This window comes from Centrocercus urophasianus, unplaced genomic scaffold (genome assembly GCF_019232065.1).
Source record: "Centrocercus urophasianus isolate 14NV4802_14NV808 unplaced genomic scaffold, USGS_Curo_1.0 seq_11, whole genome shotgun sequence".
In the NCBI taxonomy this organism is placed as follows: Eukaryota; Metazoa; Chordata; class Aves; order Galliformes; family Phasianidae; genus Centrocercus; species Centrocercus urophasianus.
Genome location: NW_024884253.1, coordinates 26666363 through 26692402, shown reverse-complemented (window position 1 = coordinate 26692402; position 26040 = coordinate 26666363). Strand labels below are relative to the sequence as shown.

General features: G+C 43.1%; 1 protein-coding gene across 5 annotated transcripts in view; it reads right to left on the bottom strand.

The window, feature by feature from the left end:
• PAG1 (phosphoprotein membrane anchor with glycosphingolipid microdomains 1) overlaps positions 1 to 26040 on the bottom strand; it is a 106525-nt gene that overhangs the window by 16482 nt on the left and 64003 nt on the right. For all 5 annotated transcript variants that reach the window (XM_042839895.1, XM_042839894.1, XM_042839893.1 and 2 more), the window contains 3 exons: positions 6249 to 6459; positions 2982 to 3033; positions 2373 to 2469 (listed from right to left, as the gene is read on the bottom strand). In XM_042839895.1, coding sequence (XP_042695829.1) covers positions 2373 to 2469; positions 2982 to 3033; positions 6249 to 6373 — 274 coding nt within the window. In that variant the 5' untranslated portion in view covers positions 6374 to 6459. The remainder of the gene's footprint in view (positions 1 to 2372; positions 2470 to 2981; positions 3034 to 6248; positions 6460 to 26040) is intronic.

Genomic DNA, 26040 nt, shown 5'->3' with positions numbered 1-26040 from the left:
AAAAAGGATAAATGATAGTAATGCCTGAAAAAGTTATCGTGTTTTTAGTTCACCACAAGTTTTAGTTTATGGAGATTTCTGCACTCCACTGTTAAAGCATTATTCTGACAACACCTTAAATGCTCTGTGCACCCTTTCATCACTTTACATAGCAGCGTTCACAGTAAGAATGGATGGGTTGGCACAGGTATGTTCAGCTGGCTCGTACTTGGTTCTATTGAATGCTTAGACTGAGTCATCTCCAAAGGGGAACACTGGCAGGAGGCCTCAAACCAATTGCATTTAAAATATCTTGAAGAGATTTTCCTCTTTCCACTTCCTTATTTTGCAGTCAACAAATACTTTTTTGCTGCCCTCTCCCTACCCAGCCTCACCTTGTTGACATGCTGGCCAAATTCTCATCTGATCCACACCTCAGTCAACCTTGCTGAAGTCAGCCTCATGGCTCACAACATTGAGAGCAAGTTATTGGAAGGCTGTGCCAAACTTCTTCTAGTCTTGCAGCACAGAATGTAGGCTGACAACCTACTAATGAGCCAGCCATATGCACAAGAGAAGATCAGATTTCACAGAGTAGTGTTGGTAGAATGTGTTTAAGTCACAGAATGGGCCACATGTCTCTGTCACAAATAGGGCACTGAGGACTGAAATTTAGGGACTTCTCATCTTACAGTGCTCACATAAGACATTTGCCTGTGTTCACAGATGTATACATACACACGCACATACGAGCACATTCCAGATAGTACAGGGAATGCTACTGTACACTATTTCTTTCAGATCACTTCTGAATAGCTTTACAGTACAGTTCCTATGTCATTCTCTTGGAAAAATCAACCCAGTCTTCTTCACTCCTTTAGAGTGTTTGACATCATGACACCAAGTGTTACTGAAGCAATCAGTGCCATTGATTTGGTGGTTGATGAGTACACTTCTTTATTTTGTGCTCTGGGCATGCAGACTCACACAGCCAACTCCCCTGGGAGCCATAATCTGACAACAGAACCCGGGAAAAAACTCAAGGTCTGAGTAATTGCTACATGAATGGGAAATGTGAGAGGAAAAGGAAAACATCCTTCTCCATTCACCTGCCTCCTGTGCAGACCTGGGGAGGAGTAAGACACATGCAAGGTGTCCAGTTCACTCCTCATGCTCCCTGCAAGCTTCCTGAGGAACAGCAGAAACCAGCCTGGAGAAAGTGCAGCTATTTTTCCCATCTGGCCCTTGGGGATACCTGTGCTCTGTAGAAGGGTTGGCAGATAAGGGTAGATAAGCATCACCAACACAGAGCTGGCAGGTTGGGCAAAAGAAATAATGCATTTGATGGTGCTCCTTCTCCTTCTCAAAAGGCACAAACAGCAAAAGAAAGAAATATTAACAGAAATGATACATAAAGCATAAATAACAAAATAAAGTAAATCGGTTCCTGTTATGTGAAAGGGTTGCTATACACATCGTAAGCTGAATGTTACCTAACAGTCTAGAATCTGCCTGACAGTTGACAGCACAACTCTTAGCGGTAGATTCCAACAGCTGAATGTGTGGTGATTGCTGGTAGGCAGGAATGCTTCCCTGCACAGGGCTCTGCTCTGCACAAAGAGTCACTGAGAGATGTAAACAAAGCAACAAGCCAGTGTATGGGAACTGCAGTGAAATGCAATGGCAATGTTTAGAAACTCCTTTGGTTATTTGTCTCGTGGGGTTAAAGATTTAATAGCTTACCCTCCAGCTTCACAATGAGCTGCAAGTAAGGGACACAGCCCAGGTGCCACAGCAAGCCATTGGCTCTCACCAGTGCTGAACCAAGAGCACATTTATTTTTAGGCACAGCTGAGCAAAGTATTTTCCAGTGATATGTGACTTCCAATGAGTGCGAATTTTTTTGAGTGTTCAGCAAAACAAAGAATAAGACAAAAAAGAAACTGTACTTGTTTCCTAAAATACAAAAACACAAGTGACAGCCTCCTACAGCACGGGTCTATGACCCAAACCTGTAGTCCTTGAAGGAGGACCTGAAATATTTCCACAGACATTAGGAGCACTTCTAAAGCACCAAGGTCCAGCCACACCTCTGGTCACATCCCAGCTCCACAGCTGGCTGAGATGGGAACCCAGCAGGCTGTGTCTGGTGACCGGGTCTATCTGCACCTGTAGCTTCGCAGCAGCCGCGTTCGTGCCAGATCCCCCAGGGAGCCAAGGGGAAACAAAGGGTATTCAGGCAAACAACAGGACTACACCCAAGGAAAGGAGGTGGCTGGCAACCTAAGACACGATTACAAATTGCAAAAGTTCTAAAGCGCGGCTGAGGCGGGAGCTCACAGTGTGGCAGCGCACTTTGTGGCCATCCCACCCACCACAGCAGTGCTGCTCACCATCGCCGTTGCTGAGCGCGCCGTTCTGCTCACTGCTGGGCGGCGGCTCCGTGGCGGAGCTGGTGATGGAGTGGCTGAACACCTCCTTCTCAGAAGGCTGCAACACAAAGCAGGTAGGTTGCACTGATGTGCGGGAACACCCGTTTCCAAGAACAGATACATAATGAATTTCGTTCTCATCTCAGGAGTGCTGACTTGCATGTTTTATTGCCAGGAAGGTCGAATCATGCACACTGTTCTCCAAGAGTTATTTATATGTTTACAGATGTTAAAACAAACCGATGCAAGTACGCCCAAGGTGATATCCCTTCCAAACTCTGCGTGAACAGAAATCACCACCACTTAAACAGTTAGAAGACAGTGGCTGACAAATGGGTAAACCACACTTGCACTGCAACCTGAGCAAAAGGAAAGCAGGAGATCTGGAATAACAACAAAAAATTGAGATTGACTGAAGTTGTCCTCCTTTTATTGTTCCAAAACTTCTAAATTTCCCTTACTCAATAGCCTCCAAACTCCTGATCTGTTTTCCAACCTGCAGTATTTTGCAAAGAGCCTGATGCAAACCAACCCCAAGGAAGACATACACTGCCAGAAACAAACACTTACCACACTCATCAGATTTTCATGATCTCCATTCTGATGTTTGGACTTCTTTTCCCTTAGCGAAGAAATACAACACGTTACTACAGATTACACTGATCTTCAAAAGTCAATCATTAATAGCTTGTACACAGCTGCAGGAAGCTGAACACAGCTGCTGATTCACAACATTGTTACAAATTAAATAACTAAAGATGATTACAGGGACAGGTATGGCTTCAACATTAGGTCATCAGCAAGACAGGGTGGTGGCAAACATATTCTGAGGAGGTACAGTGAACACACACAAACTTTTTTCTTGTTTAATGTAAGATCACACTGAAGAGTTGCTGATGGTAATCACAGTATTATTATCATCAATTGAATTATATCTGAAACATTCAGAGATACATGATACATGTCTTTTGATAACAGATGACCTGTGAGGTTCCCTAAACTGCATGAGTAAAACATGCCTGTCTTCTAAAGAAGTAGAAGAAACCCACAAAATTCATCCTACTTCTACTCAGGATGTCAGCTACAATTAATAAGCATGAGAGCATGAGCAGTTCAAGCAGCCTACAAATTGCATAGTAGCAGAGGCCTTGAACTTCACTTTTAGATGAATTCTGCTTCAACAGGAACTCTGCAGTACTCAAGGTCTGGATTGAGTTTCCAGTTTCTGTAACTTTCGAAACAGAACCATAGAATTCTTGGAGTTTGAAAGGTCCTTTAAAGGTCTTCTGGTTCAACTTCCCTGCAATGAACAGGGACACCTACAGCCAGATGAAGTGCTCAGAGCCCTGTCCAGCCTGACCTTGAATCCAGGGATGGGGCAGCCACCTGTTCCAGTGCCTCACCATCCTCACTCTAAAAATCCTCTTCCCTACATCCAATCTAAATTTTCCCTGTTTTCATTTGAAACCATTTCCCCTTGTTCTATCACAACAGACCCTGATAAAGAGTCCACCCCCTTCTTTCTTATAGGTTCTTATTTTGAAATACTGTAAATAAATGATAAGCTTGATATAATAATGCTCCCTCCCCTAGGTGAAAAGGCAAGTAAAAAGGGGAGAAAATACTGATGAAATTAAATCTGTGATACTTTTAAGTCTACAATGTACCATACTTCCCACATTAGCAACAGTTAAAATTCTACCTGATTGTGAAATGAGAAAACAGAGCAAGGCAGTCTGCAGCCATGCCCAAATCATACAGACTATTGTTAAAGTGTTTTTAAAGTTCTTTGGAAGTTTTCTGACTCTGACATTTTCGAATGAGAAGATTTTGTTTAGTTTTCCATGTCCTCAACCATTTTTAAAAAGTAAGCTAGGAAGAAATTTTACATAATTGCATTTATGCACAAACAACCTGCCCTACACAATGACCTGCAATAAAAGATACTGCGTGTAGACCTGCAACACAATCATTCATTAAAGAGCTTCTCCAGGCAGTTTCTGACAATGAATCTGGGTAACTGCAAGGACACACTCAGTCACTCGACTTGGTTCCAAATAGCAATGATTCAAGGTCTGGAGTGAAATCACACCTTCCAACTCTGTCTTTTTAGGGTGTCAAGCAGCTGTCGGTGATGACCACAACTGATTTTGCAGTGTGAGCATTAGAGAACTTCTCCTGCAAAGCAGCTTTACATTGTGAACATACGTTATGCCAGAATAGGATTTTTCTATGGTTGTACAGCTTCCTGAAGCTACATTCAGCCTCCAGGCAGGCTCCTTCTAAGATAGGACAGACCCTGTAGGATCCAACCCTTCAGAGAGGCTGGACTCAGCACTGAACCCACCAGTCTCCAGGAACGGCCAAAGCAAAGCAGAAATACATAGAAATGACCTTCCTTTCCTCTTCACTTACACTTTTTCTGTTCAGTTCACCTCGTTTTTTCAACTGGTAACAGGTTGTGGAAACTTTTACTTGCCGATCTCTCTGCGAAACCGCCTGTTCTCTCAAAAAACCTGGCAAGTCCAAAAGCCCAAACGATGAGTCAGGAAGAGGGAGCTGTATGCTTGTGTGTTGGAGAGAGGAGAGATCTCTGAGGGCAATGCCCAGCAGGACAGAGGGACTGATGGTGGCTGCTGACTTTTCCTCAGCAGGGACTAGTGCCAACATACTGCTCCTGTCCTGCAAAACCCAGAGGACTGCTGGATCTGAGCAGAAAAAAACTTTTGCTGTCTGGCTTATCCTTCCAGGTCACACCAGGAAATGCAGCCTGTTTCCCTTTCACCTTCCCACATCAGCTCTGCCTCCTGGTTTATAAAACGTCTTGACGCATTTGCACTATTTCAGCATAAAAAGCAAAACCTTTCTGCTTTTATTTCACCAGGACATATCTTGCACTTCTCCAGCTAGGTGTAAAGAAACGTTTAATACTACTGTTGGTGTAAAGAAACAGTATAGAATAGATGGAAGTATCACAGAATCATAAAGGTTGGAAAAAACCTCTGAGATCATCAAGTCCAACAGTCAACCCATCCCTCCCATGCCAGCTAACCATGTATCTCAGTGCCACATTCACACATCTTTTGTATGCCTCCACGGATGATGACTCCATCAACTCCCTGGTTCCCCTGTTTTACCACTTCCTCTGAGAAGAAATTTTTCCTAACATCCCACCTGAACCTCCTTTGGTAAAATGTGAGGCCATTATCTCTCACCCTATCAAGGCTTTGACTTAAGCATTAACTTAAATATTTTTAGATAGATCTTTCTGTGCGTTGTGTGAGCTGATATCCAGAAGAATGCACAAAGCCAAGATATGTCAAGGGCATCTATAAGTGAGGCACAGGATAGATGGTACTTAGAGAAGGGCTGGTACTACCACTGCTCCCCTTCCCAGCACATCATTACAGTCAGTCTCCCCAGGGTATGAGAAAGCACCTAGCAAGCACTACAGCATTACTCCTTCACAATGAAATTTTTAGATTGCTCCTCTGCAGCAGAAAACAGTAAGAACTGCTCAAATTCAGATTTGCTCTGAAAACAAATATACTGTCAAGTACGAGCTCCCAGGTAAATTACCCCGAGGGTAAAACACTATGGGAAGCCAACCCACAGACATAGCTGTGGGCACATCATGGAAAAGGCAGGGTAGTGTGAATTAACTTAGCTCTCCAAAAATGCAAGTGACTACTTTGCATTAACTTACTACAATGTGATAATTAGGTACTTCTGCACTTCTGTTCTCAGTGTTTCTCACTAATTAGTTACCAGTGCAGCTATTTCAGTCCATGCAATTACTTGAGAAATGTTATTGCTTCCTAAGCTCCTGAGTCATACCTGTTGCAGCTAGAGCAGAGGAAGATGAGGAAGGTGAGGAATAAGAGTGTTGTTACAGCTGCCAAGCTTCCCCACAGGATGACGTGGACCCGTCCGCTGCTGAGGAAGCTGCTGTCTGGTCCCATGGTAGCAGCAGGAGCTGGTGTCACTGGGGATGAAGAGGCCACCTCTTGGAGAAGGCCGGCATCTGTGCCGAACACAGCTTCTGTGTCTGCAGAAAGAGAAACGATTCTGAAAGTTAACACAGATTTTGAGGATAATGAATCCGACAACTCCAAATCTGGCAGGAGAGATTTTCAGATGGAGATCTTAGAAAAAAAAAAAGTTCAGAGTGCAAGACAGCCAGACAAAGATTATCTTCAGCTACAGTTCTGATGGTGACATAGAACAAACCTTGTCAAATATTAATGCAGCCTTTTACATATCTACAATCTCAGCATGAATAAAATGTAGCACAATATCTCTGTACTATCTCTGTTCTTGTTTTGAGGAAGAAAGCTTACAAATCCACTTCAAGGCACAGAGTAGTCTATTTTGCAGTGGTATTTGTTAATTTCATGGAAAAGTGAGCTTTCAAAAAACAACTACTGCAAGGTTAACACGATAGAGTTGCAGCAGGACTTTACCTCCTGTTCCTGTCTGCAAAGGTTTCAGTATTTAAAGTACAATGAAAAGTAAGTTACATAAGGCTTTAAAAAGAACACCACAGAAATCTTTCTCACAGCAGATCAGCTCTAATCTGCTAACCTATTTCTACATGAAATACTTGTTTTCTTAACCACTGGTCTGAAAAGTAATAATACTGAATTCTTTTTTTGCTTTTTCCCCACCTAAGTGCAAATCTAAGATAACAAGTAAAAAGAAAAACAGACACTGGTTTTTAAGAACTTGGATAAACAGAACTTTTGCTACAGCATAGAAGCCCCTGGGTTAACAGCATTATGACACGTAATTTTTATTATTCACTGTGTTATAAACATTTGTACATATTCCTAATGTAACACATTGTTGGTTTATGGCCATGTTGAAAATAAAAAGGACAGGGAGCAGCAGGCATTTCACATATTGCGAAGGTGCAGAACACATTTTACTCGGAGAACTCGGAGAACCCATCAGCCACTGCAGCAGACCTCAGTGAGGATGGACTGCTTTGGACCAGCTCCTATGGTGGATTTTGCTGCCATGCTGAGCAATCTCTTTCTGCAGTTATTTTGTTAGAGAATGAAAAAATGAACCTTTGAAAGCAAGGAAGACCACTTTAGAAATGATGCATATTGCAGATGTAATTCTGATACAGCCCTGCCTTATCTCTCTTCTAAAGCAAAACCAAGGTTACATGCACAATGAGTCACTGTCACATCACTGGCTACAGAGGTATAAGAGCTTCAGAGATGAGGAATCAGATTTAGTCAGCGACTGGTCAACAACCTGATGTAATCTCATTTACTGTAACGCTTTGAGCCCAACCCGTCAGCCAGCTGTTCACCCACTGCTTTATGTTTTTGTCTAGCTGTATGCTGGGCATTTTGTTCAGAAAGAAGCTGTAAGAAACACAATTCAGAATTTTCTGAAACCTAACGAGATTACATCAACTGGCTTCTCTTGGTCAACCAGATGGGTGACTTTGTCATAAAAGGAGATTAAGTTCATCAAACAGGACTTTCTCCTCATGAACCCGCACTTGCTGTGACCAATGACTGCACTGTCTTTCAGATGTGTTTCAGTAACTCCCAGAATAATTTTATCCACAATTTTGCCAGGCATCAAAGTGAGACTGACAGGCTGTAATTACTGGCGTCTTCTTTCTCGCTCTTCTTGAAAACTGGGACAGCGTTTTCCAGCTTCCAGTTGACTGAGTCCCTCCAGATTCCCAAGACTGTTGAAAAACAATTGGGAAAGGTCTCCCAGTGAAGTCAGCCAGTTCTTTTGAGTACCCTGGAATGAATTCCATTAGGCCCCATAGACTTCTATGCATCCAGGTGGAACAGCAAATCCTGCACAAGTTTGAGGCTGGCCAAGAAATGTAAGACACAAGCCAGAAATGAGAAACTCCACCAGGCAGAAACCAAATGGAGAAAGTAAATGACCAAGGACAGAAAGTGTACTTGTTCTGCAGTGAAAGCCCAAGAATGCAGATACCAAAGCTTCAACTGTAAATTGAGAGAAAGTAGTCAGAAATAGTCAAGTGCTGTGGCATTTGAACCAGGAAAGGCAACTGCTGGAGACAGCAGCCACTTGCGCAAGCAGAACAGCTCAGTAAGCTGGAAGAGCTTGACAAAGAAGGAAGCCCTAAGCAACAGAAGCGCGGCAGGCAAGGCGCGCCCCAGCGACTTCTGGCTCCTGCAGGAGCCTGGCATCAGTGCAAGAGCACCTACAAGCTGTGCAACAGTTGTGCTTTAAATGCAGAGCAGCAAGGTTGATGCATGGCTAATGTAATTGATTTGGAGCAGCCTCAAAGGCTAGCTTTAAAGAGAAATGTACGTGCAATCATGGCCACGGAACAACAAACAGCTAACATCAAAGGCCTCAGACACCTGAAATGGTTAACTACTGCTTCTACAACAAAAAGCTATCCCGTGCTGCCCTCTGGTGAAGCTTTCTGTTAGGGGAAAGGTATGTGAGTGTTCTGTCCTCACGGCAGTGCTCTCGTGTTGGTGCTGCAGAGGTGAACGCAAAACCCTGCTGCCAAGGATGGAGCCTACACAGTGTGTAATCACCTGGCTCGACAAGATGTCCTGCTGCCACCTCTGAGACACTGCCAGACTGGAATGGCTTAACCTCGTGGTATAATCATTGGAACAGAGTAAGGAGCAGCTGTGCTTATTTGTTTTTTAGTATGTGAAGACCTTTGAAGATGAATTCTTTAGTTGCACTCTCCAGAGGAAGTCAAGGGGACCTTGGTTCATAAATTTCCACAAGTTACCAGTGACACAAAACTCTAAAAGAGAGTAACAAAGTCAGACCTGGGATACCTGGATGAGGAGACTTGTTTCATCCACAGCAAAATGGCAGCACTGGTGGGATACATTCACCTTTCAAAATCACTGCCAGCCCAGAAAACTAATTCTTACACTACACTGAACAGAATTTCTCCTTCTTGTTGGAACTTTCTGTTGCCTTTTAGATATCAGCATTTGCAATTAGTGGAACCTGGATGACAAATAACACCCATACCCACTTCCTCAAAATTGCACTTAACTGCACAGTTCTTTATGTGGGTTCAGAAAGACAGGCATTTCACTACATGACCTGCACTGTCCCTGAATAAGGTGTTATTTTTCCTTACAGGTGCTACAAGGATAATAATACACAGCTCAGGCATTTCAATGTGATTCGGTGGGGACAGAAGGGTATAATGCAAAAGCATTTATTTGTTGATAAACTGAGAATAGAAAATGCACCTAGGGTGAAGAGTTTTTAGAGCGAGACATACAAAAGAGTGTGAGGAAGCTGCAATTTTGGGGGGTGCAGGGAGTGAGGATTTTGGATAGTGAGGGCATGCTGCAAAAGCTCAGACCAACGCCTGAATTTCTTACAAGACTGGGAATGAATGGCCTGGAAAGGTTCAGTGCACACAGGACCCAGTGACCCAGGAGGTTCCACTCTTTTGGTTTTAATAATGAATTGTAGATACAGACTAGGCAAAGGAAGAAATTGTTCCAACAACCAAACAACGTCAGATCTGAGAACCCAAATGCAAAAGAACAAGATGAACACTGGGATCACAGCTCTCTCTTGTAGACTTTCAGAACAAGAGCTGTTCCTTCTCAGACCATAAGGTCTCCTACCAGCCCGCTACTTCCATTTCCAATACCTCCAGTGGGAGATGTGCTCAAGGTTAGGACCACAGCAGTAATTTTAACACAACTGGGATAACTGTCTTATATTGGAGCTAATTGGCATGACACAGTCCAGGTTAAACTTCTCCATAAAATGGCGTTTGCATCCCAGTTGTCCACCAGGAGTGGCCCCTGGCCTGAGATATAGCTCATGAGCTGTGCTTGGGAAAGAGCCATTTGACTGCAGCCAGAAGTATGGCTCTGGCTGCCCTCATGCATTAAAAGCAGATTGCTTTTATCTCAGACCAAGAATCTGGTGAAAGTGGGTCCTCTTGACCTCAATGCCTCATGCTAGAACTCCTTCTCTCCTTTTGGTACTCCCTCACCACAGGATGTGCCCAGCTTTCCACGCAGCCCGTTCATCAGCTTCCAGCTCCCATTCCTCTCCTCAAGTTCTCACTTCTGTATGCTGCCAGAGGCAATCCCCTCCATTATATGTAACAAAAGCAATGGTAATACAGCAATAAACACACAAAATCATTATTCTTAAGTTGGTGCTGGGTACCTAAGAGTAATTGCACATCATTAAATGCTGCAGGAGTCAATATGTAACAGGACTGCTGTCTGCACTGAGGTCCTGCTGGCAGAAACTCTCTTTACAGTGCTGTGACACCAGGATGAAGGCTGTGAGCCTTCTCCAAACACGCTGTAGGAAACCTGTAAGACTGGATGGTGTTAATTTTTTTGCCTGTGTCTTGGTGTGTTCCAGTTTCTAGCTGATTATATGTAGAGCCAGCACTGAACTACGCAAGCACAAAGACCAAGATCACCTTTACCCATGTTTGTCTACTGCATTTCACTTTGGAGCTGGTGTGCACAAAATCAGGACAAATTCTTTCCCTTGACTGATTAATGTTGTTCTAGTACAGCTGCATTTTGAGCCTAGTTGGCTCAGCAGCACCCATGTAATGGGAACAGTTGAAGACAAAAAGACACGTCTTATTGCAGGCAGTCAAGAACTGCTACAGCAGACCAGCTGTGCACGTAATTACTGGCTGGTCCTGAAAGCCCAATGCTGGAAGGAATTACTGACATGGAGTTCGCTGCTGTAGGCTGTCAGACAAGCCTTGCTGAGGGTGTGTGCGCCATAAACCTTCAAACAGCTCACATTTCTGCTCAGCAAAACAGCAGACTGATGAAGTACAGATCTAATCCCCCCTGCCCGTATCTACTTTTACAGAAATCATGCTGGCTTATCAAAGGATCTGTGCGTGTTCTATACTGAAAAAACAGATCTAACACAAAACTGAGCAGTCCCAAACTACTGGTCACTTTTAACTCCTTTCAAATCTTAAGACTCTCTGTAAAGAAGCTAAGTCTCTCTAAAACCATCTACCTGTGCTATAAAGGTATTTAGGCACTGGAACAGATTGCCCAGAGAGGTGGTGGATATCCCATCCTTGGAAACATCCAAGGCCAGGCTGAACAGGGCTCTGAGCAACCTTACCGAGCTGTAGGTGTCCCTTTTCATTGCAGAGGAGTTGGACTAGATGACCTCTAAGAGTCCCTTCCAACTCAAAGGATTCTGTGCTTAAGAAAAAATAGAGAAGGCCTTTGCCTTTGTAAATGCTGATGCACACTGCAACTTGTACTCCTGCTCCATGCAACTCAACCTTGCCATGTCAGATCCTGTCACTGCAAGGTCCACACTTTCCAAGTTGAACTGACTTCTGCTTCTATGGTTTATTCTCTACTCCTTATAGAATTTAAGCAATTTGCAAACTCAGAGCCATCTTTGGGTACATAATCTTTCTGTATACCTTCCTTCCAATTCCACAGCATCCAAGCATAGACCAACATAAGATCACACTTCTGCGACTTGCACTTCTGCTGTACTACAGAGCATCCCAAACAACATCATGCTTTGCCTCCTTGATTCCCTCTGCTGGCTTTCCTTGTACTCACTCTGTCATAGCACTCCTCTCCTCTGCAGCTCCCATTTCTTGACCCTCCCCATGCTCCAGAGTTCCTAATTGCACATAACCCCACACGTAGGCATACTCAGAAAGACGTTTTGGAAAGTGGGAAAGATCAAGAAGGTCATATGAACAATGAAGTCTGTGAATTCAAGAGTTTCCTTCAGGGATGCAGAATCTTTTCTACTAAAACAGTGGGGGATTTTAGAAAATAAGTGATGCCCCAGGAAGGTTTTCCAACAGACTGTAAAACTGGATTTCCAAAGCAGGGAGAGCACAATTGCATGTGAACACAACTATGTCCCAGCAAAGCACAGCCCACATCCAGGGCTTAATAAATGTGCATAATTACACACCCAACCTGTCCCGCAGCCAGCACGTTTATCTTGCCACATCCCCAGGGTCCTCCTGTGTACAAGCCAGGCACTCACACATCTCTACTGAAGGCACCTCGCACTAGAAATCATGACCTAAGCAAACCCATTTTAAAACCAGCAGCCCAGAGCTCACGGATTGATGCCAGGGTGGGAGACCACGTCACCCCACGTCGCTGATGCAAGAACCCCGGCACAGGCATGGCTGGGGCAGCGCTGAGGACAGAGCTTCCCAGCACAGAGCATCAGTGGGGCCTGGGCAGCTGCCAGGGGATAAACTGATAATGAAGCCTCTGTGAAACAGCTCGCAGGAACTCCACCACATATTTTCCCCAGGCTTCGGCAGCCAAGTAATGACTGTCTGAAATGCTACAGCTGAAAAGCTTTATCTGATGAGTGACCATGCCAAAGATTACAGCTTAATTGTGGCCTATTATTCTCTTTCCCACACCCCCACAATATGCCATATTGCTTTCTGGCTGCAGTGAGGTAATTAGACCACGATTACTGCATACTTTACAGCATACAGAAATGAAAGCTGTCTTTGTGAAGTGTTTTTCAGCTCTGACACTAATATTCCTGATAGCTGTGCTTTTCCTGGAACTAGATGCCATTTCATACTAAACACAGCCTGTTTATAACTAATCCTTGCTGGTTATAATTCTACCATGCCAAGTCCCCATTTAGCTTTTGCAGTGCAGTAACGTTCTATATAAAGTGGTTTGGTCAAACTCAGGTAATAATCATGGAAATAGAGAAATTCCCCCTAACCCAGAAAGCAGCCATACACACAGAGACTGCCTCTGCTATCTGACCTAAAAAACCTCCACAATCCAAGGCAATCCCACTCATTTTCAAACTGATGACTGAATCAGGCCCACAGAACACAGTGGATAGACAGTACTTTTCCATAGGCTACCTCTGACTTCCAAAAGACCCTGAACTTTCAAGGATTCAGAAGCTTGCAAAATATGCAGCAGCAAAACATAATGTTCTGATTGTCCGCGATGAAATGGTGCAAGAGAAGACTATAGAAGAACTTCTGTATGTTTAGATCTCTAAAAATAGGCTGCTGCTCACACAGACACTATCCAAAGGATCCCAGCTGAGAGGTCTCACCTCTGTGCTCATCACAGGAGAACACCAGGTGACTTCCACTGACTAGATACTTAACTTCCACAATGGCAGCGCTGAAGTACATATGCTGACATTACCTTAGCTGAGAATTTTAAAATGCCATTTATGTCTATATTAGAGCCTTTAATGCATCTTAATTGAGGTACCTCTAAAATGCAGCACATCAAAATTGTTCCAGTTCTGAAAAAGCAAAGCAAATTCTGAAAGAATTTTAAAAATAATAAACCCAGATTACTGAGTGACAACACTGGCATGCAGTTTATAAATATAGAAGCTGAAACAAAGGAAGACGAGGGAGGGTCCTTGGAGGTAAAGGACAAATTACATCGTATCTGTTATATCTGAGATTAAATAATCTCAAAGAAGGAGGATTTAGTGAGAATGGAGCCCTGTAATATCCTGCAACAAGAGGAGCAACAGTCAGCGATCTGGCTAATTAAAAAAAGCATTCACACTGTCATGCATTTTATAAAGCTGAGATTTCCTTTAGGCTCAAATTTCTTGTTATTCACTCCATTCAGTAAAGCCATTTTTCCACTTTGCATTTGTGTTTCATTAAAAATGCCATCTTAAAAAAATTTCACATATGCATATAAGCAAGGTCTTCTGCATCACTACAGATCCTCAAGCACTTATGTTCTATATAGATAAGGACAATGCAGCACATTAGAGAATCTCCATATAAACAATTTCTCATGAAAGAAGTCCAAGACAGAGAAGGCTTCAGTAGCTACTGAAGAGACGTCTGGGAGAGAAGAGAACTGAGAGGAGCTCCTTCAAGTTGGAAACACAACTTGGTGGTCCTTGAAGGGAGTTGTTGCCTTACTTAGCTTCATTCATTAGAAACTAGTCTGAACTGGTTGCCTGTATAGTCTGTGCAGTTGGTAGAGACTAACTTCTGCTTGCAGAGACGATACCTTTAGTCCTGATCAGACTCAGTGTCCTGTTACAGACCAGACCACAAGCTCTTTGACAGTTAGAATTAGGAGGTATCTATAAGGAGAAGCAGGAGAGACTGATGTTTTGTGACGTACCACAGATACCAGTTTGAATTCCTGTCTTCAGACACATTCATTTGAGTTTACTTTCTTGGCTGACATGTCCAAATGGACACAATGACTGAATATTTGCATGCTGCGAGCTGCACTCATAGATCTGATCTTCCATGGCCTTTTGCTGCTCTTCCATTTAATTGCAATTTCTCTCCAAGAAGAGCACCATGATATCACTCTGCTGCTCCAACTGGAAGTGGTGACCTGGGAAAGAGACGGGGCAATGCAAAAGACAAATTCCCGCACATCCTACAGCATCACCTCCACATGGAAGAGGTAACAAGACATTGCCAATCAAACCCCTTCCTGTCCCCGCAATGGCTTCCTGGCATTTTACCTGCTGCTTTCCTGCTGTGAAGAGGGAAACATAAAGCTCCAGCTTGATCCCAATGGACTGAGGCAGTAAAAGCTAATCTGTGGTCCTGTGGGAATGATCTATGAGCAGGGCTCCCTGCATGCACACCCAAACCCCCTCACTCCCTCCTCCACAACAAATATGATTATAACATCTAATGAGCTGCAACTAATGCAATTCTGAACGTCTTCACAGCTAATGAAAAACAGGTCTTCTCCTTTGAGGTTTAATTGAGATGTTTGCTTCGTGCACTGTAGAAAAGAAACTCTCCACAGAGCTGTGTATGAATATTGCATGTATATATCCAGCAAAGCCAGTTGCCTGACACATTCCTGGGCACTTTCTCCTGACTTCTGCATATTAGATGGAGATATCTAAGCTGAAGAGCGCTGGCAGGAAAACACCTGTGAAGGGAAATGGGCTTCATGAATGAAGTATCTTCTTGTATCATTGCAATGAAGATCCCTAGTCTTAATATCCTGTACCACCACTTTGTAACCTGAGCTTGGAATAAACGGAGCATTTCCTCGACAAGGATAATCATAATGCCTAATAAAAAAACCCACCTCTTTGCTTCTAAGCAAAAATGGGAAGACAGAATTGGGCCTTTAGCTGTAAACTTGAACTTACTCATCCACAATCAACTGATGAAAAAAAAAATTCTTTTTTTTCCCTTTGCTCTAGTTTGCTCATTTTGCTGCCTGTCAGCATCAATTCTTCTGCAGTGTAAGTATTGATGCTGTGAGACCTCCCCTGCCTCCCTGCTTTGCCCTGCTGCTATCGTTAGCACAACTTTAGCAGGGAGACCCACGATATGTGCTCCACTGCAGAGATAAATACAACACCCCTGGTGCAGAAAGTTTTACTACTGCTCTGAGAGAAGAACTGCCAAAGCATTATGACAGACAGCAATTGCTGTTAGGTGAGACATGCGGAGCATCACGTCGCTTCCCACAATCGATAACCGGTCTGCCTTTTCTTCCTTCATTTTTTGGTTTTGTGCTGACCCAGTCATTACTCTGTTTTCCCCACAGAAATCCATCTTGTTAAGTCTTCGAAGGCAAAGAATAAGATGGGAATTTGATGAAAAATGAGATCAGATGCAGGATAACCGTTCTCCAGAGAGAGGAAAGCAAGTGAAAACAGAGCTGGTAAGAAGAGTAGTTTTACACTGGTGATATACGAGTGATATACGAGGGGAAAAGCAAACAGCAAGCTTGAAAGCTGTGCACAGCCAGTCAGCTGTAAACACCTCCTACTTACAGAGCCTGTTGGTTGTGCAGATGTGACCACCCCAGGGACACAGACCACGTAACAGCCACTGATTCCTCTCTGAAATGACGAGGAAGGCCCCACCTCTGTCATTTTGCCTCCCTCAGGTAAATTCACCTGCCCAGCCCTCCTGTCCTCACAGTGCCTCACTTCTCTTCACACCTGCAGGCCTGGCTCTGCTGCCGCAGCTCCATCCATATTCAGCACTGCTCCACGAGCCCCCACCCACCCTCCACCCGCCCACAGGGCTCAGTGCTTACATCCAGCAGGGCACAGTTACCCCAAAGCTAGCTGAGTATTTCTCACCGTGTTTGTTTTCACACCCCTTTTACCCAAATATTTTTCTCTATTAATGTATCAATCAAACATACTGGCATGAAGACCTTAGAGAATTACCAGTACTGATACCAATCACTAATCACTTTGCTTGTGGCTCATTCACATTCGGATACTCGAGTGGTGGGAAAAGGCAGGGCATGTCAGAAACAAAAAGGGCAGACAACAAGAAATACATGAAGACACTCTCAGAAAGAGATGACTGAGATGAAATAATAGGCCAGATTGCCTAAAATGTGACAAATAGCATCAAGTAACTCACAAGACACAAACATACATGTGATAACAAGAAATCAGCTCCAGACCATACATTGCTAGAAAAAACTCCCCAGTTTCAGCAGCTAGTTATGTTTTACAGTTCACCATTACATCACTTTCACAATACTCTGGTCAGGTCTGAATTTCCTTCACCAAGCAGTGTTTCACCTGCTTTATCTTTATGCTCTGAATCATTTGCCAGACTCAGGCCTAATGTAACGCCCTCCTGAAAATGGCTCCTTTTAAGAGAGAACCCAACACTAACGATGAACAAACCTCTTCTCATTCTCTTCCACTGCTCAGCAAGACAGTTTTGTTGTAAAGTAATCAGATTCTGCAGATGGAAAACAGTTTAATGGGACAGTTTTCTAAAGAAAGCATTCACAAATCAAGAGGGTGACTTAGTTTCTGAAAACTGAAATGCTTACAGGTTAATTTGATGGCAGCAGCAGCAAGTTGATTTTTGCTTCTGTTGAAAGACTTTCTTGACTATGCCAGCTGGGTAACTGCCTGCAGAGCAGAGGTCATCCTGCTCTGAATTTCCTTAGATGCAGCATCTACTTGATGTGCTACCTTCAGAAAAACAGTCATGTTATCCTTTCAGACAATTCTTTCTGAGTTTCAGAAAGACCAGAAACCTGAGTTTGGAGCAGCTGATGAACTCCATGCCTTTTTGTTTCAACAAGAGAAACGCAAGCCTACGTTTGGTCGAAAGAAAGCAAAAACAAGAGAAAGACTCATCACACGCTTTATCCCAGTTTCACAAGCCTAAAAATAGCAGAAGGGAGCTAATAGACTTTATGTGGGCAAGAATGAGAACCCAGACCAGTGAGCGAGTCATTATTCTTAGCAAAATCCCCCGTTTCGGAATTGTTACACAAAGGCACGCACTGACCCAAATAAATCATGGCTCCTATCCTTCCCCAGTGCATTCAAACAGATAAAATGCTGATGAGCACCAAAAATGTTTTGGGAAAAAAGCAAGCATGAAAAAAGCAAGAGGCCATGCAGAAAAATCTGCATGGAAACTGCCAAAAAAAAAAAAAAAGAAAGAAAGAAAAAGCACAGCAGCTGGTACACAAATGCTAACAGGCAAAGACAGCACTGCTGGCAAAAGCCGGTGAAGCGAAGGCAAGGAAAAGGCAAAACGATAACTAAAAATTCAAAGGTCTGCCCAATGGGAGGAGGAAGCAAGCCAGTTACCATGGAGTGTCCACTGCTGTCTGGGAAAGAGCCTTGTGACCCACTTCAGGACGCCGATTTATCTCAGTGCACTGGTGCTACCCAGCGATGGAGCCACAGGGACACCAGATTTCTTGAGGCAGCTCTGTGATGCAGCTTGGCAGAGGTGTCAGTAGGGATGCACAACTCAATGCAGGAATGGCAGGAGATCTGTGCCCTGCTGGCACAGCAACTGGAGGCTGGCGGACACAACCAATGACACTGAAAAGGGCTCCCAGCACCCTGTCTTTAGGTCTTAGGCAGATGAAACCTTCCTCCAGAGACTCACCCTGGGGTGACCTCAAATGCCCCATAGACTCTGCTGCCTGCGCTGACCTGTGACATGCACAGAGTATTAAGTGTGACTGTGACTTTCTCAGGACATCCACAGCACCCGGACCTGGCTGGCAGACAGGGTACTGGACCTACAGGCTCACGCTTCCCAAAAAGCAATTTGAGACCAGTCAATGGAGGCCTTCATCTCCAATGACTGCAATAGGGCTGGAGGATGCCTGCAACCAAGACTCTTAATGTGCAGTTGAATCCCATATTAGTAATGGCATGCATAAGTGCTACACAGATCCTTCTCTAAAATCATTTCCTATTCAAGGGCTGAATGCTGTTACCACCAAACCCTTATTAGAAAGCCTTAAGGATTTATTTAGGGATGAAACATTTTGGTCCAGTATCAAAAAACCTATTTTCTGCAAGCTGAACAATGCCAGAACATTGCACTCCTTTCCAGTTGGCATCACAGAAAGTGGATGACCAGATTTTCTGAAAGACTCAGTACCACAGAGCCTATAATGCTTAATTATCTGATGGTGCTTAGGAATACGAGTAGAAAAGAGTAGAAGCAGACAAATTCGGCCATCGTATGAATATTTATCACCCTTCTGCAGAGCATCAATGTGTGTGCTCATACCAACATCGTGTTCAACATCCCCATGCAGCTACAGAAGGCATGCATAAGCATAAAATTAACAAACTGTCTAAAGACTTTGACTCAAAAACATGTTCTTCTCCCTTTACGAGCCTTTTAAAACAAAATATTCACTTCCCTGTACATTTTCCCATTAAAATTTTATCTTACTGTAAAGAGATAGGTATGTAGGGAACTTCTGGCCCCATTCTGTTCTCAATTGCTGTCATACTGAAAGCAGAATGTGGTCCCCTCTGTGGAATTACCTGCAACTCTAGGTTTCTTTTTAGTTAATGCACTATTAACATACACATGTTTCTACATGCTAAAATATGAAAACTGCAATAGAAGAAATTATTTGCCCTATTAAGTTACATCTAAGTAAAGTAAATAATAAAGCCTCTTATTGTCCAGTTAGTGAGACCAGAAAAAAAAAAAAAAATGTAGTACAAGAAAATACTGAGACCTTAGAATAAAATACAAAAATATTCTGCTGCAACAGAATTACAAAAATTTAAAGTCACGCCATGTATTTCTTTGTTTAGGCTGATCTCCTTTTGCCTTTATTACTGGTGTGCCACTATGAAAATATATCCAGGTACCCTGTGGTTAGTGCTAAGCATTAGTATCTTGTGAAAGTCAACTGACACTTAAATGTCAGCCTTCAGCATAAGTCTGCTGAGATTTACTATCTTTTCAGAGTAAATCTATTATACTTTAGTAAATAGATAGGATATAAATAAAGTAGTAGCTCTGCAGAGTTTAAAATAGGAATTGCCACTATATTAACAGGCTTATGGCAATGTTACTTACAAGTGTTTGTTTTAAAGTCTCAGCAGGCTCGTCCTGATGCCTACGGTGTAAAACCATCTGCTGAACAGACAGAATCGATCTCTGAGTGCGTCCTGCCCAGTTTGTAAATTTACCTACTGTGACTAAGTACATAACTCATTATTAAAAACAGTCAGACCTGATCTTTCCTGAGGGTAAACTAATGCTTCTCATCATCCTTTAAAAAAAAGCAAGCAAGAGATAAGGAATAGGTAAGGCATTTAAATAAGAAACATTATTTGAAAGGTTTACTCCCATGGCCTGACTCAACATGCCAATGTGGACTCTCAATCATCTTTGCAAGATAATTATAATTCATAATTGGCACTTTTAAAGCATTTTCACAGAGCTGTGTAAATATTGACTAATTAGCCATAGAAAAAGCCTGTGGGATACACTAACTTTTTTTTTGTATCTCAGCAATTTACTGGGGGAAAAAAGAGCCTTTCCTGCAGAAGGAGCTGAGCAGGAGGGGTAGATTTCCAGCACAATGCCCCCTTCCAGTCCACGCTGCTCTGACCTCTGATGTGTCAGCTGCTCCTCTGCTCTGAGAACTGGATCAAATCTGGAAACTGACCAAACTTCACCTAAATGTCCAAAGTTACTAGTTATTCAAATGTCCAAATAGAACCTGAGGATTTGATCTAAGTATATTCAGTACTTAATGGGGATGGTCACCTGTTCTGCTTGAAGAATGCTCAAACAATGATGTAGTGCACAATGAGGGCTTATTCCCAGAAAAAAACCATGATGTGGATAGTTTAAACTAAATACTAGAAAAAGAGCTCTCCAAGGGTGGAATAAGGCACTCCTTTATTTAAAATTCAGTGAATTCTTACTGAAGTTCAAAAAGCCCAAGTGCAAGGTCTTGCACCTAAAGCGAGGCAATCCTGCACACAAATATAGGCTGGGAGGAGAACGGATTGAGAGAAGCTCAGAGGAGAAAGACTTTGGGGTCCTGGTGGACAAAAAGCTGGCCATGAGCCAGCAGTGCACATCTGCAGCCCAGAAGGCCAACTGTATCCTGGGCTGCCTCAACAGAAGGTGGCCGAAGGAGGTGATTGTCCCCCTTGTGAAGCCCCATCTGGAATCCTGCATTCAACTCTCAGATTCCCAGCACAAGAAGGACATGGAGCTGTCAAAGCGAGTCCACAGGAGGCCTCAAGAATAATCAGAGGGCTGGAGCACCTCTCCTATGAAGAAAGGCTGAGGGAGTTGGGTTTGTTCAGCCTGGAGAAGAGAAAGAGGCCCACAGGAAAGATGGAGAAGGACTCTTTATGCATTGTGACAGGACAAGGAGTAACAATTTTAAACTAAAAGAGGCTAGGTTTGAGTTAGATATTAGGAAGAAATTATTTAACTTGAGGATGCCGAAGCACTGGAACAGGTTGCCCAGAGAAGCTATGGCTGCCCCATCCCTGGAGGCATTCAAGGCCACGCTGGATGGGCAGCCTAATCCAGTGGGTGCCAACCCTGCCCTTGGATTACACAATATTCAAGATATTTCCAACCCAAACTATCCTCTGATTCTATGATTTTTCTACTGCGTACCCACAATGAAGGGTAAAGAAAGCATGGAAGTCCTGCTGGAGCCTCCAAGAGGCCCTACTTTCATCGTGTAGGAAAACACTGAAGGTAAAGTCGACATCAGTAGCCTAGAGAAAAAGGCCAGAAGTGGAGCAAAGGTCCATGGGGGCCTACAAAGTCAAATATGTCACTAAAGACTCAAATCCAGCTCTCCATTATAGCTGCCCTTAGGAAAGGAATAATTAATTAGTAGCATCTAAGGTTTTCCGTTTTAAAGCAACGAAGACTAATGATGACTTTATTCCAGAGCTTGGTTAATAAACGCCATGTTGAGGGGTGATAAACAGGTCTTTTCCAAACAATAGCATTATTACAAGCATATAATGTATACAATTATGCACAATATAAATCACTTTTGTTTGGTGTAATCCTGCTTTGCCTATTGAAGCCATTATTGCGGTTATATGTTGTGTCTAATTTCAGCTACAATCTCTTTAGGGCAAAGATCGTGTCCCTGTGGTTTTGTAAAGCCTCATTCATAGTTAAAATGGCATACAGATTCACTAAATTAGGAGAAATCATAAACTGCAGGAATTTATTCTGGTTTATCAGGAATTCACAAATGAGGATGAAAACATTTTAAAATGGATTTTATTATGATACCATCTTCCAGTGATCTGGTTATCTTTTGTTGTTTAGGTATTGTGAAATGCCTTTTAGCTTATCTGTGGCAACTATCCGAATAAAAATAAGAACAGCGAGTTCATGTGGAGCCCAGATGAGTACTAAATCCAGTGCTATCCACCCTGAAGTTCATCCTTAATGTAGAACTACTGGTAAAGAGCATGAACTTGATGGTATTTTAACTATGGTGTTAGTTACCTATCTGTGCAAGGCCAGACAAAACAAATGGTACGAACAGAGCAGGACTGGGAGCCCTACTGAGCAGAATTCATCAAGAAACTCCCAAACCAAAGAAGAAAAGATAAAGTGACTCAGGCTGCATTATGATAAAAGGGCAAAAAGGGTTTCTGTACTCAGTGGGTTTATGTTGGTAGAAAGAATGGAGAAGCAGTGAAATAAAAATTAACATTTTCTATGAAATTTAACTCCTTTCCTTTTAAAACCTGAATAACTAAATGATTGTGTCGCTGAATGAAGGCACTCCAAGTCACTTGCCCCTGATGTGCACCATCCCTTGGTTCGTGCCACCTCAGGGGCATGTGAGATGACTCACTGTGTGCCAAGGCTAGCCCCAGAAGGCCATGTCTCTGAAACAGAAAAGGTTCCTGAGCTAAGTTGCTCTATGGTTACTCTACAGTCAGGGCCACTGCAAGGCTGGAAAAGGGGCAGGAGGAGCATGGCTACAGCCCATCAGTGGTAATGTGGGTAGGGAGGTAAGCCAGGACACATTTCTGGAAGCTCCACATGGCATGCTCTTTTGTGCCATCTTTCACCTCTGGAGGACTTAGAATTAAAAAAAAAAAGCAATTTTTATCTCTATATAGAAATAAGCATGTGAAAGTAGGCATTCAGCCTGCTCTGAGGCTCAAAGGACCTCGGGTTACAGTTGAATATTCACACTGCAGCTGGCAAGTCAATGAAAAGACAGGGCTACTTTGGTCTTTAAAAATAAAAGATGAAGACTAGGCTAAGTGCCTCTTTTCAGGTACACCAGTGTTCATCTGCAATACATAAAATCAGCAATAGTGGTAAAACGAGCTGATAAACTGTCCTGAGCAGCATTATGTCCTGACAGACAACTCCACACACCTGTAAGGTTTGAGGTCTGTTTCCTATGGCTGAAGCATTTAATTATGGATTCCCACCAAGGCCAAGAAGACACTTCAGACTCACTGGCTTTCCCACTGATGTTTTTCTTTTTGCTTAACAGTACTAAAACCTGTAAAGAAAACAGCAAGTGACATCAGCCCTGTGCAATAGGTTGGAAAATGCACCCATCTGCACAGAGTTAATAACACATCCTAAAACAGGCATTCACCCTCGAAAAGCATTAGCATTTAATAGCAGCTGCTCATCCTTTGAGTGCAGAAAAGTGTTGGAAAGAGGTGCTGAGAGAGGCTCTGTCTAGGATTACATGTCAGCGCTTTAAACATGATGTGAGAAAATTATTTTAATTGCCTGTACCAGCCTGGGACTGAAATGGTCTTACTTGCTAGCTTGGTACAAATGGTCCAAACTTCTTTTTTAAGTCAGGGAGTTGTCAGAGAATATGTATGTACTTGAATGCCTGGAAAGCCTTACCATGAAGTAAAACGAAGTAAAACAGACCCAGTAAGGTAGCTTTGCAAAACACTAGCTAGTAATGATAAGTGTTTAACCACAAGACTTACATATGAAGATCTGATTTCTTACAAGTGTTAGCATTGAAAGCGCACAAACTTATTTCTGAGATAAATGTTCCAGTTCAAATGTCACAGACCACAACAAAGGCATTCACAGTCAGTTCTGGGATTTAAAGTAGAAAAAAAAACAACACAGACTTAAACTGCATAGGAGTTGGTGGTGATCACAGTGCTAATGATCACAAGAAACATGGATTTCTTTTTAAGCATCATTTTCTAGTGGCCTTGAGTGCTAATCAAAACAAGGACTATAATAATGCCTGCTTTAATGGAGTTTGTCTCAGTAATGCTCCTAAATGGGATAAACTGCATTAAACCCAGACAAGCCATGAAAAGAGATAAATGACAAAACAATACACTGAAAACCTAAAGATTCTTTTAATGTACTATTAACTGAGTTACCATCCACGACATTCACGTTAAATGTGGTTTTGAAATCCATTTGTTGAACTGAACAACTAGAACAGAAATGTTGCTGTTTTCCTGTTTAAAACAATGAATTAAATAAGGCCCAAATTAACCTCCAGAACTGCTGGTTTGGCAAATACTGTGACAGGACAGGTTGTGCATCTACCTTTTGACTTCTTTAACAACAAGGAAAGCAGCTCCCCGGGAGCTTTTTCTGAAAGTCAATGGAGGAAAAGTGCTCTCACCGAGGGAGCCCTGCACACAAGCTGAGCACTGGCACATCCCAGGAAGGATGCTCCAGCAGAATAAGGACCTCCGCACTCACTCAGAGGCCTCCACCAGTCCCCACAGCTCTAGTGCCACAAAAACAGACACACACCAATCTCAGCAAGCTTTGGATTACCCTCTGAACATTTATGGCAAGGGACACTGAATGCAAGGAACATTGCTGTTATCATCATCTTTATCCTCCTTCTTGTTCTCTGGCCTCACTCATCTGTCCTCTGCACATGCTGGCCCAACACATAGCCATGCTTGCTTTCTTGACCTCAGTACCCTGAAAGATGAGTTACACAAGAACCACTCAGTTGGGACTTAATGGGCTTTCTAGCATATCAACTTTGTATACCTTTCACAGTGAGATGAGAGGATCCTCAATAGCTGAGAAGGAGTACAGACTATAGCATTTTTGGCAGATGTAATCTTACAGCAAAAGGTGACAATTTACAGATAAAATTAAAGTCAAGGTACTGGTACTGATGCTTCTATGTTCATTTAGAGGCAAGACTGAATTGTTTCCAAGGGCCTAGTCTTGGGAAGATGGATTAGCTGTTTGTTCATGCTGTACACAAAATGTAGGGTCATGTCCCTTATCTTGATGAGAATCAGAGAATCGCAGAATGGTTTCAGTTGGAAGGGACCTTTAAGATCACCTAGTTCCAACCCCCTGCTATAGGCAGGGACACCTCCCTCCAGACCAGGTTGCTCAAAGCCCCATCCAGCCTGGATTTGAATGCTTCCACGGAGGGGGCATCCACAAGCTCACTGGGCAACCTGTTCCAGGGTCTCACCACCCTCCTGATAAAGAATGAGGATCTTCAAAAACTGGAGCTGTAGCTTATAGAACATATAATTTATTCTATAATTAATGTGTCACTTCAGAATTACAGAGAAAAAAAATTCAGATGGTTTGCATTGCTGTTGTAAAATGGTTGCTCTTCTGCACTCAAGGGACTGCAAAAGGTCAGTGATGTTGAAAATACGTGATTTATAAAGTACTATGAGATGAGATGTGCTGTGTAAATGTAAAATATTATTAGAGCATATTCTACTTAATTGACATACTCTGAAATGGAATTGGCTGCACCACAAGAACAGAGCAAAGAAACTAATTTAGCCTGAGGACAGTGGCTTGTCTATGGCTACTGACAGCCTATGGCAACATATGTATAAATCTGTCTCACAGTTACCTAGCACTGAAAGTTATTGCTGTTCACCTAGAATAGGTCACATGCAGATTTGAAGATCCGGTGATCCACAGAAATGGCAAAGCAGGCAAAGGCTGGAGACTGCTCAGCACCACAGTCAAAAAGCAGCTTCTGAAGCAGCTGCAGGCACAGGAGCTGCAGCACAGCCCAGCCACCTGCTGCAGGAATGCTGTCATGCCTAAGGCAGCTCCAGGTGTGTGCCAGGGATGCCTGGGATGCCACGGTCATTATGTGCCTGGGAGCTAGCCTCAAGTGGCACCTCCAGACTCAAAATATGCTCCTTACTCAACCCTGGTTTTCATGGGGGCATCCAAGCTCCCCTTGCAGGCCCGAACCTTGCAATTTACATCTATGTCCAGAAAGGCTTCCTGAAAAAATCTCATGTCTGAGTGAGTGAGCTGAACTGGATGAGTGCAGTGCTCTTCTCACTTACAGAGTTTCTGGTTTGGAAGGGGGACATAAATTACACTTCCATGCACTTTTTGGGACTG